Source organism: Camelus dromedarius, chromosome 12 (genome assembly GCF_036321535.1).
Source record: "Camelus dromedarius isolate mCamDro1 chromosome 12, mCamDro1.pat, whole genome shotgun sequence".
Taxonomy (NCBI): domain Eukaryota; kingdom Metazoa; phylum Chordata; class Mammalia; order Artiodactyla; family Camelidae; genus Camelus; species Camelus dromedarius.
This window is the reverse complement of record NC_087447.1, coordinates 12829251-12847354: the sequence shown is the minus strand read 5'-3', so window position 1 is coordinate 12847354 and position 18104 is coordinate 12829251. Positions and strand designations below refer to the sequence as shown.

Here is an 18104-nt window from a genome sequence, read left to right as displayed (position 1 = left end):
GAACACTTAACATGAGATCTAACCTCTTAACATGCACTTAAGTATATGACACAGTATTGTTAATTGTGGGCACAATGAGGTACAGCATATCCCTCGGGCTCATTTATCTTGCATAATTGAGACTTAATGGATTAATAACATCCAATTGTATGCCTATAACAAAATGTGTTTACCCATGCATCTTTTGATGGACATTTGACATCATTCCATCTTTTGGTTAATGTGAATAGTGTACTTATCCTTGTTTGAAAACCTGCTTTCAATTCTTTTGAGTATACGTGTAGGGTGATTGCAGGATATTATGGTAATTTTATATTTAAATTTTAAGGAACCACCAAACTGTTTTCCATAGCATCTGAACTATTTTATGTTTAACATTCTCCCAATTAATGCACCAGGAAGTCATTTTTTATGGATACTCACCAACATTGGCTATTTTGTGGTTTGTTTTTTTTTAATCTAGTTGGTGTCAAGTTGTATTTCATTGCGTTTTTGGTACGCATTTCCCTAACGTCTGATGGTGTGGAGCATCTTTTCACCTCTTTTTGGCCACTTGTATCTCTCTTTGGAGAAATTTCTATTCAAGATTTTGGCCCATTTTTAATTGTTTTGTTGTTGTTGACTTTTGTTGTTAAATTTCAGGAGTATTTGATATAATTTAGATATTCAACCCTTATCAAGTACATAACTTACAAAGATTTTCTTTCATTCTGTAGGTTGCCTTTGTACTTTCTTGACAATGTCCTTTGATGGACAAAGGATTTAATCTTAATAAAGTCTAATTTATCTATTTTTTTCTTTTGTTGCTTGTGATTCTCGGGTCACAAATCCATTGTTGAATCCAGGTCATGAATATATACCCCTTTATTTTTTTCTAAAAGTTTCTTAGTTTTAGCCCTTATATTTAGGTTATTGATCCACTTTGAGTTAATTTTTATATATAGTGTGAGTTAGGAGTCTGACTTCATTTTTTGCATGTGGATATATAAATCATTTACTGTTATGTTCTTGGATACATAAACTATATATATGTATATGTATAACAGTAAATATTTTAATTTTAAAGAATATGGATGAAATGACAATATATTACTGAGGAGAATATGCTAGTCACAGAGGATAATTTATATGAGTCAAACATGTAGAAGCAAAGAGTAGAATGATGGTTGCCAGGGACAGAGAGAATGGGAGAATGGGGGTGGTCTCAGTTATGCATGATGATTAAATTCTGGTGATCTGTTATATAACATTGTATCTGTAACTAGCATAACTATATTATATACTTAAAAGTTTGTGAAGAAGGTAGATCTCATATTTAGTGTTCTTACCACAATAAAAATAAGTTAAAAGATCTGAGAAAATGGAAAAATGTTGTATTAGAGACATTTGGATCAGTAAAAATTAAGCTTACATGCAATTATGTGTTACTTGAAAATAATGATTCCTAAAGATAAAACTGTTGTTTAATGTCGGTGATGAAAATACAGTGTCTGTAACGTCATTTTTCTGCATATTCACATATGTGTGTGTGATTCTTACAAATATTTGAAAGGTGAAATTTTGTGACCAAATAATGGTACTTTCTTAGAGTTTTGACTGAGTGACCAAGGTGAGTTTATTAAATAGCATATTGAAGACTTACGAAGTGGAAAATACCTCCCATACAATAAAGAATAAGCTTCAAGTGAGAGATCGAGTTGTGAAATAAAGCATCAGTAGCAGAAATTGTAAAAGAAATCGTTTTTAAAAATCTCTAGGGGGGAGGATATAGTTCAAGTGGTAGAGCGCACGCTTAGCATGCACAGGGTCCTGGGTTCAATCCCCAGTGCCTCCTGTAAAAATAAATAAATAGACCCAGTCACCTTTCCCTCACCAAAAACAAAAAAAAAAAAACAAAAAAAACTCTACAATGTTATAGGAATGCTATAAATTCATGGGGAAGTTGGCAGTGCTGATGAGAGAATGAAATTATTGTCAACTGGTACAGACGGTGTCTTTGGTCGCATCAAAGACAGTATATAAAGAACATTACCGAGGAAGCAACAACAACCTTCATGCGTATGTTTGTGCTCTGGAAATAACCTCAGGGATGTCAATTCACTGTAATGAGTAACAAAGTTGGTAAAAATCTTTGTATTTTTCATTTTATTTTCCACAATGTGCCTGTTACTTCTTTTATTTTAGAGTTGAGAATGTACCATAATATTATTCAATATTAGGACTATCAAGATGAAGAAAAAACAGTTGCGTCCCTACCTTACAGAAATGAATATTCTGGAGAAAGATATGCAAGCTGTCACTGATTCTTCATCAAGGTTAAAATCATATTAAAGATAGACTACCACCCTGGGAACAAAAACCTCATACTTTATTTCAGAATTTTAGGATAGATATTGTATTCATTCATTCATCCATTTAGTCATAATTCATTCCACCAGTCAATCAACAAATAACTTTTGAACATCTGCTCTTTCCTGGGTATTGTTTTAGATGCTGTTAATACAAAGACAAACTATTTAGATAGACTCTTTCTCCTGTAATGCTTATCGACTAGAAAATTCCACACAAAAAGGAAAATTAAAGAGTGTTACCAGTATTTAATTGCAATATTTCCATATGCTGTATGGAAGACCATAGGATTATGTGAAAAAAATATATTTTCCATCCAAATAATTTTGATTAAAGACTAGAAATAGTGCCAGGTATATGATAAGTGCCAGCTGAGCCATACTCTGCAGGCTTGCAAGCCCTGTACTTGCAAGACCAAAAAAAAGAGCCTGGAGTTAGCAACAGAAACATCAATGGTTTGATGGTTTAATGGCTGAAATGTCTTGCAGCAAAGTCCTGGAGGGACATCCCACCGGGTGCTGTAGAACTCAGGCAGGATGTGGCCACTGGGGGTTGAGGGGCAAAGGGAGGTTACTAATTATAGAGGGCTTTGTTTCAGGTTGGCTCATCAATTACCAGGGAAACAAGCAGAGGGGCATGTCCCTTTGAGAAATTTTCCTTGCAGAGACAGCCCTGATCTAAAGATGAGAACAATCACTAGTTAGGGCCTGAGGACAAGTATGTCGGTGTTGACTGACTAGGCTCTAGGATTAAGAGGGAATGTCAGTCAGGTGAGTGGGTGCAGGTGAAGCAGGGGCTGGTCGAGCAGGGGATGTACAGAGAGAAAAACAGCAGCGTGGCCTGATCATACAGTGCCCTAAAAATTCATTTTAAAAATGGATATTCAGTGTCTTTATAACCATTGCCATTCTGATTTTGTGTTGTACATCACCTGATTTTTTTTTTTTGGCAAACAACAGAGGTCGTTCTTTGTGGGAGCCCATGATTAGGTTAACAACTTGTAACAGACCCCAGCCGCTTGTCTCCTTAAAGAAGAACAAATGTGCTTAGTAACTGCCTTGCAAGCAGGCGCCTGTGCATCCACACTCCAGTCTCCTTGCCATAAAAAGCAGAGACAATGCCTTGCTTGCATAGTTGAGGTTTTAGATAGCACTCTGCTCCTTGCAAAGCAACAACCCAGGCCCTCAGTGTGAACGCTGGGCGTGCCTGCTGTTAGATATTCTTCTATCCCCAAAGCAAGGACCTGGCTGGGCTGGTGGTCTGATTTAACACAACTGTAAGAATGTATTTTGTTCCCCTCTCCCCATGACTTCCCTAAAGATAAACAAAGCCATTGTATTCATTGTGATTTCTACAATCTTGATCCCACCCTGTCTTTCCCTAAATTCCTGCATTCCAACACACAACTGTCAGTGATTCCTCCTTTGACTGTACTCAATAAATATGGGAGCATTTGAGAGGCTCATGGAGTTGGCTTCTGGCTCCCTCTGGCTCTCTTGACTTTTCCACAGAGTCTCGAGTAATTCATTCCGTCTCAGTGGGACTTCTGCTGGCCAGAACCCACAGTTCTTGACACAAGAGTGGAAGTTTCACATTCGATTCTATTCCCTTTGATCACCTTAAAATTGAACATCATGGCCAGAATCTTGTGCTTTTTAACTGTTAGATTTTTGTCCACCTCAGGGCCAGAAGCCTCACTCCCCAGAAAATATAGGGGTACAATTTAAAACAATCAAAGTGTGCAAACATTGAATGAGATAGTTATTCATATGAGTAGGTAAGCATGTCCCTAAACTACCTCCACATTTTCCCTATTCGGGTGAAATTTTTGCATGGCGACTTGACTAATGAGCATCCAGTTTGTCTTTCTTTCCCTGGGGAATCAGACCTGTACCTGGGAATTCTGGTTCTCATGTTCAGGGACTGGAGCCATGAATAAAGAATTCAGCATAAAGGTCTTCAGGGACTTGAGACACTTGTAAAAACCAGTCAGCACACTTCATGCAAAGGCATTAAGAGTGGGTCTCAGCAGATCTCTGTGTGCAGGTAAGCAAAAGCAAATACCTTATTTATTACTAATTCCGGATGGGAATTAGTAAGCAAGCATCTTGCAAGCTTTATCAATTCAAATCAGGCGCAGAACTGAAATGCTGTCTACTCCGTTCTCTTTTCCAAGTGACTCAGGGCTCTGCCCACTGCTTGCTGAGTGGAAGTGATGCTGATACAGTTTAAACAATAGTTTCCAGCATCTGCCCTGATCAATTAGACTGTTTGAGCATTTGTACAGAATAGCAAAGAGTCTATTACAGGGAGTGTGCTTTTTACCTTAACCTAAAAAAGAATGTTTGCCCTAGAACTGGTGGAACTGGGGATGTTTTGAGGGCAGTCTACACAGATTCAGGAAAAATGGATGTGGGGCATGAGGAGGGCCATGTCCCAGGCGTCACTGAGCCCCTGGGATGTGGCCGCCAAGTGTGGGTCCTTGGCTTCGCACAGGAAAGAATTCAAGACCGAGCCACAGTTGAGTAAAGGTAGATTTATTCAGAGAGATACATTGAAAGGCAAGAGAAAGGCCCTGAGGTGTGGGGATTGGGTGCTCAGATTAGAGTAAAAGTAGGTACACACTCCATAGGCAGGGTGTGGGCCCTCTCCAAAGGGAGAGAGAGGGGGCAATGGCCGTGAGGCATCGTGTTGCCAGTTTTTATGGGCTCATTGACTTCATATGCTAATAAGTGGAAAGACCAGTCTAACTAGCCTGGGGAAGGGGCTGGGATTCCCAGAAAGTTGGCCATTTCCCACTCTTTGACCTTTTGTGGCTAGCCTTGGGACTGCCATGGCACCTGTGGGCATGTTATTCACCATGTTAATATGTTACAATGAGCGTATAATGAAGCTCAAGGTCTACTAGAAGCCAAATCTCCCATCTTGAGCCTCAAGGCCTGCTGGGGATTGAATCTTTCACCATTTTGATGTTAATTGCTGTAGCAATCGTTCAGTGGCTGTGCCCTGCCCCCTTCCTGTCTCAACACCATATAGGAAACTTCTTAAGTGTCTTTGAAATATGAGTCTACGTCTCCAAGAAAGATCTATTAAGTGACTGAATGTCAATAAAAACAAGTTTTCTCCCCTTTCTGCTTTCTGCATTGCTCAGGGTGATAAACCCTAAGATGGAAGGAGTCCTTGCTGTCAGCAGTCAGACTCTGTGTTGCTGGTGGACACGGAGAGCATGTATTGAGATGCAGTGTTTGTCCCTTACACAGTCCACATCTAAATAACTTAGGACAAATTCTACAGTTAGAGACGAATGGAACAGACCCTTGAAATCACCTCAGAAGCTATTTAAAAACTAATTTGCAATATTATTTTTCATCCAAGTTGTAAGATAAATGATTTACATCAGGTATATTTTAAAATTGTATTTACTGGTAATTTATTATTTTAGTAAACCTGTTAAGTATTTTTTTTTTCAAAAGACAAATTTGAGGGAAAAAAAACTATTTGTAAAAAATTAAAATAGCTCTTAGGAATAAATGTTAACTCAAACAAGATTCTGAAGAAATAGGAGAAAACTGAGGCTGTTCTACTGAAACTGGATTTCAGTGGCATGTGCTTACCAAATTAAAACAAACAAACAAACAAACAAAACCCTAGCTTTGCCACCAGTTACATTTCACTATAAGAGGTAATTAATAACAGCTAAGGATATATACAAATAATCTCCTTTCTATAGCTAATTGCACAAATTCAGAGCAGACAATAATTCCTATTGATGCTCCTTTTTGTTCTTATTAAATTAAGGATAAGTTTGTCAAATATATCATCTCAGAGTGAAACATGCATGAGTTGCCTTATGTGCAGCAAACCAACAGAAATATTTTGATTAAAGTGAATGTTGCCACTATGTTTTCTATCAAAAGCTTACCTATGCAATTTTTTTAGATGCAATAGTTTTGTTAGAGCAGGCAGACAGCTCGATATGAGCAGAGAAAGGGGTGCACAGGCCAAATGGGAGGAATTGGGCAGAAAAGAGGGGCACAGGCCAAACACAGGGAACCCTACACCATGTAAACAACAGGGGTCCCTGGGCAGAGAAAGAAAAGCAAGATCCTCTGGGCTGGTAAACTGTCACACCTTTTGGGGTGATGAGTGGCCTGGAGGCCAACAAAGAAAGGTGAGAAAAGGCAGGAATCTTCAGTGTCCAAATGTAACTTTTTGTTCATTATGCCCTCATTTCAATAAAATTAGCCTTGTAGATTAGAAGTACCCATCGTGCACCGACGCCATGACACTTCCAATCCAGACTAAATAATGAAAAAATCCCTCCTCCTTTTGGGAAGGTGGAGTTGGGATGAAAATTAGGGACTACGGCCCCAAACCCTTCCCTCTCCGATGAATATTCTGCCCATTCATATTTACACTCTGTGTCACCAACTTGCCAAAGAAACTCAGGCCAGCTGCTCACCTGAGCCTGCTCGCTATCCCCTTGAGAATGCACTCTTTATCCTTTAATAAATCCCCGCTTTATGCTCTTAACCTCCATGTCTTGCCTCTGAATTCCTTCTGGGACAGAACAAAAGCCTGGACACCACTACATCTACTGGCAACAGCAGGAGACAAGAGAGGAGATCGCTAGTGCAACCCCGGAGGACCAGCTCATCAAATGCATATTGATGTACGGAATAGGGGATCTTTAAGAGAAACAAACATCACCACAAATTTAAGAGAGAACCATGTTCTGAGAGACCACATCTGGAATTGTTTGTTAAATATACAGTTGGATATCGTGTGCCTTTGTGTTTTGAATACACTAAATAATAATCCATTTGCTATTTCTATCTCAACTATAAAAGGTCTCAATAAGGTAGAATGAGTTACTGGGACTGAAATAAGAAACCACATTAAAAATTATCCAAAACATGCTAATATCAATAACTACTCGTCCTAATTATTTTGCATTCATTATCACCAGGCTCTGGGCTAACTAACCTACATTTGTGCATTATCTCATGTAATTCATACAATATAAGATTGCAAATATGTGGTAAAAATTACACAGCTAACTGGTAGACTGACAACCAACCAACCGACCTACCAACCAATCAAGCAAACAAAAACATAAAAAACACAACACAAAACTAAACCATTAGCAAATCCAATACAGACTCTTTGAGTAACTGAATCGCACTGAGCTGAAATTGTCTCATCAGACACATAAATAATTATATCCACCTTTTAGGACAGTTCCACAAAATAATAAGATAAATTTCTTCAAAATATCTCACATGTCTGGGCACAGACTACATCACACCCAAAAAATGTTAGTCTCTCCTCCATTCATTTCTCTATACAAGTAAAAACAAACAGATCCAACTTTGACAAATCAAAACTATACATAATAAATTTTAAAAAAATCAAAACCGGCTTCAAACTATTGAAAGAAAAGAGGTACAAGCTGGAAAAGGAAGGGAGGGCTGTCAGAACAAAATACTACTGAGAGTCTGAGCAGCTTAAACTCAGACTTGTAGAACAGAAGTGGTTTATCTGGTAGAAGAAAGAAAATGTGATTAAGAAAAGAGGATTCTGAGTTTCTGAACGATGCTACTGAGCATCAGTACTGAAGTGTAGATGTGCTTGTGGGCAGCTGAAGCAGAGCAGGGTGGTAGTGATTGCTAAGGAAAAACTCAGGCTACTGAAAGTTTCCTATTGAAAAAGAGACTGAAATTCCCAAGAATGACAATAAGGCATGGGCTGGAGTGACCACCTGCAGCAGCTAAGGAAAAAATAACTGGACATCACTCTAACTCATCAGCATCTTATAGGTCCCCTTCTTTTAGCATGAGACCTGCACACACATACAGAGGCATATGTGTCTATGTGTAAATATATAGATACACATATATACATGTGCGGGGAGCCACCTCACAACCTGAGGGCTGAAGGCAAAGAGAAAAGGCCTAAAAACCTTAAAGTGCTGAAAGCAGGGCTCTGGGAATGATCAAAGAGACATTCCCTGTCCCACCACCCCGAGAGTTAATAAAGTTAAATGGCCACCAGATGTTTTTCTTTAGATGTTCTGCTTCAGAGAGGTTAAGGAATCTAGATAAACAGGATCTAGTTAATGGCCAGAATGATAAGGATCTTAAAAGCTATAGTTAAAATGTTTTGCTAGAAATTGTAAACCTTGAAGATTGAGACATTTGTCTTTTACAACTGGACATGTAAAAGATCGGTAACAGTAGAAATAGTATATAAGTAGCTTGAAAAATAAAGCGGGCGGCGACTTTTAGCCTAGCGTCTTGCAGGCTTGAAGTGCGTCCCTCTCGACCCCACTCTTTGCCTTGTCTCTTTCTTTCTCAGTCTCTCAGCCACACCATCAGGACCTGTTGACTCGCCGGCTGGCCCCGGCAAGTGGCGCCTGAACAGGGACCTGAATTGGCGTTGTGGGCTGTGACGACCGCCGCCAAAAAACAGAGGTGAGTACTCCGGAGTCTTCGTATTAAGAAATTAAAATTAACAGAGAAACTGTTGTCGGCGGGGAGAGTATATCGAGAGTGAAATGGGGCAAAGTAGTAGTAGGGGTTTATTTGTACAAATGTTAAAAATGATGCTACGAGAAAGGGAAATTCAGGTTACTAAACAAAGACTGGAGCAATTTTTAATGTTCGTAGAAGAGGTCTGCCCTTGGTTTCCAGAACAAGGGACTGTAAATTTGAAAACATGGAAAAAGGTCGGGATAAAGTTACATGATTTTTATACAGCCCATGGCCCCAATAAAGTTCCAGCCGATGCTTTTCCTCTTTGGCAACTGATTAGAGATTGTTTAGATCCTGCACCTAAAGGAGAAAAAATGAGAAATATTAAAATAGAAGAAAAAGAAATAGCGTGTACTCCATCTGTACCTCCAGAGCCTCTTAATGAGGAGGTAAAAAATGATAAATTGTCTGTTTCTCAGGGTTTGCCACCCGCTGACCCGTTTGACTCTGAGTTAGATCCTGCAGATCAAGCAGAATTAGAAGAGCAAGCTGCTCGTTATCATCATGATGATCCTTGGGGAGTTTTTCTTAATACAGAACAAAATAAATTTGACTTTGCTAAACTTAAGGATTTAATTACTGATTGCATACGACAAAACAAAATGGAAGAAAGGTCTAATGTTAATTCTTTACTTCCCCCTCCTTTGCCTCCACCTCCCAGTTATTCTCCTTCTATTATTGCCGGTTTAGATCCACCTCCAGTAAATAATATTTTAACAACGTCTTCAGGAGAAAAGGCAACAATGGAAATTTTGAGTCCTCTACAAAAGGCTTTGCGGCAGGCTAATAAAGAGGGAGAGGTTCTCCCCGGTTTTCAAACAATGTACCCAGTTTTTGAGAATGCTCAACAGCAACGCTATTATGAACCCATACCTTTCAAACAGCTAAAAAAACTAAAGATAGCCTGTGCCCAATATGGGCCTACAGCACCTTTCACACAGGCTATAATAGAATCCTTAGGAAATCAGTTTTTGCCTCCTAATGATTGGAAGCAAGTAGCTCGAGCATGCCTTTCAGGAGGTAATTGTCTGCTCTGGAAATCTGAGTTTTATGAAAATTGTGCTGCTACTGCTGCTCTTAACCATCAGCTGAATATTCAAATTTCTCTTGAAATGATGACAGGAGAGGGACAATATAAGGATACTAATTCTCAACTTACTTATCCTCCCGGAGCTTATCCTCAGATAAATACAGCTGCCTTGAAGGCATGGGAAAAATTACCAAATTCAAAAAATAAGACTGAGGATTTGTCAAAAGTGCGACAGGGTCCTGATGAGCCTTATCAGGATTTTGTTGCTCGACTAATGGAAACAATTGGGAAAATTATAGGAGATGAACAGGCTGGTATGGTATTAGCAAAACAGCTGGCATATGAGAATGCCAATTCCGCTTGTCAAGCTGCTTTAAGGCCTTATAAAAAAAAAGGGGCATTTAGCTGATTATATTCGCATTTGTGCAGACATTGGGCCCTCATATGTACAAGGGGTGGCCATTGCCGCCGCCTTGCAAGGAAAAACTATGAAAGAAATTTTGTCTCAACAAAATAAAACAAAAAAGGGGTTCCAAGGAACCTCCCGAGTTGCCGGCCCACCTGGTAGTTGTTATGCTTGTGGACAAATGGGCCATAAGGCGAATCAATGCCTGAGAAGAGGCCAGCAGCCTGTTGGACAATCTACATTAATTACAGCTCCTGGGACATGTCCAAAATGTAAAAAGGGGAAACACTGGGCTAAAGATTGTAGATCTAAAACTGATATTAACGGTCAGCCTATTAGTTCGGGAAACTGGGTGAGGGGCCAGCCCCAGGCCCCGAAACAATGTTATGGGGCCATTCAGACTCCTCCAGGAGTCAGTCACAACCCATTTCTTCCAGGGCAACTATTACAGACCTCTTCAGAGCTACCGAAGGAAGCGCAGGATTGGACCTCTGTGCCACCTCCTATACAGTATTAACTCCTGAAGTGGGAATGCAAGCTTTACCTACAGGGATTTACAGCCCTTTACCTTCTGGCACCATGGGTCTCTTGTTAGGGCGGAGCAGTACTACTATGAAAGGGCTCCTAGTGGCCCCCGGAGTTATTGATGCTGATTATGAGGAAAAAATTAAAGTAATGGCTCATTCACCGAAAACCATAACTGCTATTCCATCAGGTCAGAGAATTGCTCAATTAATCTTATTACCCACTGTACCTATGGAAAAAATTAAGTCCTATAAAAAAAGAGGTACATCAGGATTTGGGTCCTTAGATTTATATTGGGTACAACAAATTGGAAGTCAGCGCCCGGAATTATGTCTTGAGGTGCAAGGTAAAAAGTTTAAAGGGATTTTAGATACGGGGGCCAACATATCAGTTATAGCTACACATAATTGGCCACGAACGTGGCCCAAACAGGTGGCTATTTCTACTTTACAAGGCATAGGACAGACTCATAATCCTGAGCAAAGTTCTGCAGTTTTAACTTGGAAAAATGCTAAAGGGCATTCAGGAACTTTTCAACCATATATTCTGCCCGGTCTGCCAGTAAATTTATGGGGCAGAGATGTCATGTCACACATGGGTGTTTTTCTCTACAGTCCTAATAATATTGTAGCTAATCAGTTGTTCACTCAGGGTTTGCTTCCCCATGAAGGCCTAGGAAAGAACAATCAAGGCATTAAGTATCCGATAGAGGTACCAATCAAGAATAATAGAAAAGGATTAGGGTATTTTTAGCGGGGGCCTTTGACTGTCCTGCAACCCATGCTGATCCAATTATTTGGAATACTGACGAGCCAGTTTGGGTTGATCAATGGCCCCTCACTCAAGAAAAAATTTTTGCCGCAAAACAATTGGTGCAGAAACAATTAGATAGCGGACATATAGCTCCTTCTAATTCACCTTGGAATTCTCCTATTTTTGTCATTAAGAAAAAATCTGGCAAATGGAGATTACTGCAGGACTTAAAAAAAGTAAATGAAACCATGGAGCTAATGGGAGCATTACAACCTGGACTCCCTAGCCCTATGGCTATACCCGATGGGACTTATAAAATTATTATAGACTTAAAAGATTGTTTTTATACGATTCCTTTACATCCTGATGATTGTAAACATTTTGCCTTCAGTGTCTCTTCTAATAATTTTAAGGAACCCATGCGACGATATCATTGGCTTGTTTTACCACAAGATATGACTAATAGTCCTACCTTATGTCAAAAATTTGTTGCTACTGCTCTTAATTCCACTCAAAAACGATATCCTGATGTTTATAGATACATTATATGGATGATATTTTACTTGCACATCAAAATGAAGGATTTCTTTTAACCGTGTTTGATCAAATGCTTCAATCCTTAAAAAAATGTGGTTTACAGATAGCAGACAAAAAAATTCAACGTTATCGTCCCTATGCTTACCTGGGGTTTCGTTTGCATAAACATACATTTCAGACTCAAAAAATTCAACTACGGACGGATTCATTGCTCACACTTAATGATTTTCAAAAATTATTGGGAGATATAAATTGGATACATTCTTATTTAAAATTAACTACTGGAATATTAAAACCTTTGTTTGATATATTAAAAGGTAATTCTGACCCACGATCCCCTCGACAACTTACAGAAAAAGCTTGTGAAACATTACATTTGGTTGAAAATGCTATTAAACAACAACAAATTTCCTATTGTGACTATACTAAAAAATGGGGGTTACTTATCTTACCTACAGCCCATATGCCTATGGGGGTCTTATATCAAAATGCACCAATGTTTTGGATACATATACATACTTCCCCTTCTAAGGCTTTGGCTCCATATCCTGACTTAATTTGTTCCCTTATAGCAGAAGGACGTCGCACCTCTGTTCTTTATCTAGGACGTGAACCTGCATGTATTTGTCTACCATATACTACTGAGCAACAGACATGGTTAAAACAATTTAATGACTCTTGGGCTATTGCTCTGACTCATTTTCCGGGAAGACTTACTACTCATTACCCTGCTAATAAACTTATTCAATTTACAAAAATGCATCCTTTTCTTTTTCCAAAATGTACAGCTCTTACTCCTCTTCTGTCGGCTGTAAATGTTTTTACAGATGGTTCCTCTAATGGCGTTGCTGCCTATAAAATTGATGATAAAATTATATCCTGGAATACTTCTCAATCTTCAACACAGGTGGTTGAGCTTCTGGCTGTGCAAGCTGCATTGTTAGCAGTTCAAAATTCACCTTGTAACTTGTTTTCTGACAGTCAATACATCGTTCATGCTCTTCAAATTTTAAAAACTGTCCCTTTTATAGGCACCGTTAATACTTACGTTAATCAGTTGTTTTTCGATATACAGCAGCTCCTGCGATCTCGTCAACATCCCCGTTATTTTGGACATCTTCGAGCTCATACAAACCTTCCGGGCCCTTTAGCCTCTGGTAATGCTCAAGTTGACGATGCTACTCAAATTTATTCTCTTACAGCTTATCAATTGGCTCAACAGTCACATGCCCTGCATCATCAAAATAGTCATAGTCTGCGTCTACAATTTAAAATTCCTCGTGAAGCTGCTCGCCAAATTGTGAAATCTTGCATACGTTGCCCTCTATTTACTTCTGTTCCTCATTATGGCATAAATCCTCGAGGGCTCCTTCCTAATCATCTATGGCAAATGGATGTAACCTATATAAAAAAATTTCACAATACCCCTTATGTTCATGTTACCATTGATACATTTTCCGGGTTTCTTCATGCCACTTTACAAACGGGTGAAGCCAGTAAGCATTGTATTGCCCATGTTCTTAAGTGCCTTGCTATTATGGGCCAACCAAAAATTATTAAAACTGATAATGGTCCAGATTATACTGGCAAAGTGTTTCAAACCTTTTGTACAAGGCTACAAATTTGTCACAAAACTGGTATTCCTTATAATCCTCAGGGACAAGGCATTGTTGAACGCAGCCACCAAACACTAAAACATCAATTACTTAAAATAAAAAAGGGGGAATTATATCCCTCCTCTCCACAAAACCAGCTAAATCATGCTTTATTTGTTTTAAATTTTTTAACTTTCGATATTCAAGGGAAATCTGCGGCACAACGACTGTGGGGAGCTGTTCCTGCTCGACGCCCTATGGTAAAATGGAAGGATCCTCTTACTAATGTATGGGCTGGCTCTGATCCGGTTTTGATATGGGGGAGAGGCCATGTTTGTGTTTTTCCACAGGATGCCAAGGCGCCACGCTGGCTCCCGGAAAGGCTGGTACGCGCGACGGAGGAAATCAGTGATAAAAGGAATGAAGCAGATGCAGCTTTAGGACAAGACACCTCTACCGACTACGCAACAAGTCCAGCAATTGATCCAACATGCTAATCACATTGCTAATACTACAGATCATCCACAAACATCATTAATGTTCTTAGTAGTTGGCCTGGCTTAGTAGTTGGCCTGCTCCATCGCTGTTATGCCAGTCCCAGGAGCAAGAGGGAACGTCTTTTTATCTTGGGCACAGTCCTATGCTGAATTTTACAATTCATCTGATTGTTGGGTATGTAGTGCTATGCCGCTGTCAGTGGGAAGCCTCCCATGGTGGGTAGCCCCCTTACAAACAAAAGATCTTTCAGCAGTTTGCGATTTTTTAAGACAACAAAAAGAAATGTATTCCATGCTAAAATCCCAAAATGTTTCGGCTCTTGCATGGTGTTCACAGTCTGATTGTAACAGTGAGGTTATATTTGATGTCAATATAACTAATATGGATGCTATGGACATTTACATTCATGAACTGAATTCTACTAATAAGAATGAAAAAGGAGGACGTCACAGAACCGCTCGTTTTCAAGATAAATTTTATCAAATATGGGACCAATTTATGTGGATGACGTCTGAAACTGGACAATTAATCAGTTCAGCCGACATTTGCTGGGAACAAAAGGAACAAAAATGTGGCTACAATCATATGAACTTATCCAACAAGGACTGGAGGTACATGGGAAAAATTGCACCAAAATTATGTAAACTAATTGTGGATGTTACTTTTGATTGTAATAAGCCTTTTAGTTGGCCCGGTTCTGATTGAAATAACCCTGGCCTACTATGGTCTGCACCTAATGGCACTAAATGGTTATGTGAAAAAAATGTTTGGCCTTGGTTACCTGTGGGATGGGTTGGCCGTTGTACACTTGGTTTTGTCATGGCTCCAGGAAGAATTGTAAAAACTGTTGATAGTATCCCAGCTAATTTACCCAACTTGCATGCCCGCTGGGGAAGATCTGTATTTGATTGGTATGATTATTTGGCATCTATATTTATACCTCCATTGGGTAATATAGGTATAATGACTAAAGTTGACGCACTGACCAATTTTACTCAAAAGGCCCTCTTAGATGTAAAACGGGCTATTGAAGATTTAAATGAGGAGCAAAAACAAATGAGAAAAGCTGTTATACAAAACAGGATGGCTTTGGATATTATTACTGCTACACAAGGAGAAACTTGTGCCATTATAAAGTTTCATACCGGATGTTGTGTGTTCATACCTGATTTATCTGAGAATGTATCCCGAGCTGTTGAAGACATACAAAGACAAGTTAAGGCGATGGATAATCCTAAATCACCCTTTTTTAATCAATTTATAGAATGGTTTAAGACTGATTGGTGAAAACATGTTTTTGTGATTATTGTTGTAATATTGATCATTTTGTGTTGTGGACCTTGGACCTTGTATGGTACAATGTCTGTCTGATTTTATAACTCAAAGAATGCTGATGTTTACCCAAATCACTTTTAAGAAAAAATTATCAATATAACACTCTTTCCTTGACCTCTCCGTAGCTTATTAGTCCTAAAATAAAAAAGGGGGAGCTGCGGGGAGCCACTCACAACCTGAGGGCTGAGGGCAAAGAGAAAAGGCCTAAAAACCTTGAAGTGCTGAAAGCAGGGCTCTGGGAATGATCAAAGAGACATTCCCTGTCCCACCACCCCGAGAGTTAATAAAGTTAAATGGCCACCAGATGTTTTTCTTTAGATGTTCTGCTTCAGAGAGGTTAAGGAATCTAGATAAACAGGATCTAGTTAATGGCCGGAATGATAAGGATCTTAAAAGCTATAGTTAAAATGTTTTGCTAGAAATTGTAAACCTTGAAGATTGAGACATTTGTCTTTTACAACTGGACATGTAAAAGATCGGTAACAGTAGAAATAGTATATAAGTAGCTTGAAAAATAAAGCGGGCGGCGACTTTTAGCCTAGCGTCTTGCAGGCTTGAAGTGCGTCCCTCTCGACCCCACTCTTTGTCTTGTCTCTTTCTTTCTCAGTCTCTCAGCCACACCATCAGGACCTGTTGACTCTCTGGCTGGCCCCGGCATACATGCTGGTATATATCCATGAAATATATATTAATATAGCTAATATAACATTATAAATATTATTACATATAATAATATGATAAATTAATATATAGTCACCCAACATAAACTATATACAATGTGAATAAATGCATTAAGAGCTTGGTCAAGCAATTCTAAGATCCAAAATGCATTTCTTGAGAGTTGGTATCCCTAAATTTTATAAAAAGATGAGATGAAAAACAATTAAGAAAGATCAGAAACTTTTATGTGTTGGTGAGCCAAAAGAAGACTGATTTTAAATGAAACATTAAATAACAATCTGTCATCTAAATAGTATTTTATTGTCCATTAAATTCTTTCCATTTTCTCCATTATAAGAGGAAAGCAACAAAATAAATGGCTCCCGGGAATCTCACTCAAGTGACAGAATTCATGCTAATGAGAGTCTCAGACCGTCCGGGGCTCCAGATCCCGCTTTTCTGCGTGTTCCTGGTCATCTACGGGCTGACCGTGGCAGGAAACGTGGGCATCATCACTCTTACTAGTGTTGACGCCCAGCTTCAAACCCCCATGTACTTTTTCCTCCGGCACTTGGCCATCATCAATCTTGGCAATTCTACCGTCATTGCCCCTAAAATGCTGGTGAACTTCTTGGCTACAAAGAAAACCATATCTTACTATGGATGTGCAGCCCAACTGGGTGGGTTCTTAGTTTTTATCATGGCTGAGATTTTCATGCTGGCTGCCATGGCTTACGACCGCTACGTGGCGATTTGCAACCCCCTGCTCTACACCGTGGTGGTCTCCCCGCAGACCTGCCTCCTGCTGGCGTCCCTCACGTACCTCTACAGCCTGACCACCGCGCTGACTGTCTCCTCCTGTGTGTTCTCTGTGTCCTACTGCTCCTCCAATGTGATCAATCATTTTTACTGTGATAACGTCCCCTTGTTAGCATTGTCCTGCTCTGAGACCTACAATCCAGAAACAGCAGTGTTTACCTTTTCAGGGACCAACTTGTTTTTCTCTATAATTATTGTTCTCACATCATACTTCAACATTGCCCTGGCCATTTTGAGGATGCGTTCATCAGAGGGGCGATGGAAAGCCTTTTCCACCTGTGCTTCCCACATGATGGCTGTCACTGTGTTTTATGGGACTCTCCTCTTCATGTATCTGCAGCCAAGGACCAACCACTCATTGGATACTAATAAAATGGCCTCCGTATTCTACACGCTAGTGATTCCAATGCTGAACCCCCTCATTTACAGCCTAAGGAACAAGGATGTGAAGGATGCATTGAAGAGATTCCTGGATAACCCATGTCATTCACTCAAAATAGTATAAATTTAAAACTACAGCTATCTTCATTTAAGGGTTTTATTTAGTCCTAAAAAATGCTGCAAAGTGATGAGGCAGTCAATAGTTTAAAATTCCATTAAATTTAAAGGAAAAAACCTTAATCCTTTTTATCCCAATTTTAAATATCAAATTTTCCCTTTAGAAAAATGCATTAAATGACCAAAGAAAATACACTACTATGAGTACTAAATTTCAATTATTTGAAAATAAACACATTAATGTAAAATGTAAGATAAAATATAAGTTTTTAAAGGGTTTTAAGAGTTTTTAAACATGGAAGAGAAAGTCTTATAACCTATAGTGAAGATATACCTGCAGGAACGATTCCTTAGATGGTTGTCGAGAGTCAGGGAGGTCATCTTCCTTGTCACAGATATATTTTCTTCAACTACTAAAAGTTTTATAATATTTTGCAGCATTTTACCCATCAGTTTATCAGCTTTTTTGGACCAATTGTTATCTTGCACTTAAATTTATACCAAAGGGGAAAAAACCTTTAGGGGAAAATAAAAGCTAAACATAAAATGCTTAGATATACATTAAA

The 18104-nt window shown here is 39.1% G+C and overlaps 1 protein-coding gene across 1 annotated transcript; it reads left to right on the top strand.

The window, feature by feature from the left end:
* The first annotated feature begins 14224 nt into the window (after window positions 1-14224).
* Window positions 14225-17608, top strand: LOC105090046 (olfactory receptor 8J2). Its single transcript, XM_031459577.2, has one exon. The coding sequence runs from the start codon at window positions 16598-16600 to the stop codon at window positions 17543-17545; it is 948 nt and encodes a 315-aa protein (XP_031315437.1). The 5' UTR covers window positions 14225-16597; the 3' UTR covers window positions 17546-17608.
* Window positions 17609-18104: the final 496 nt, after the last annotated feature.

Coding starts and splice junctions, on each gene's coding strand:
- LOC105090046 (XM_031459577.2), top strand. CDS start 16,598: ATGGCTCCCGGGAATCTCACTCAAGTGACAGAATTCATGCTAATGAGA.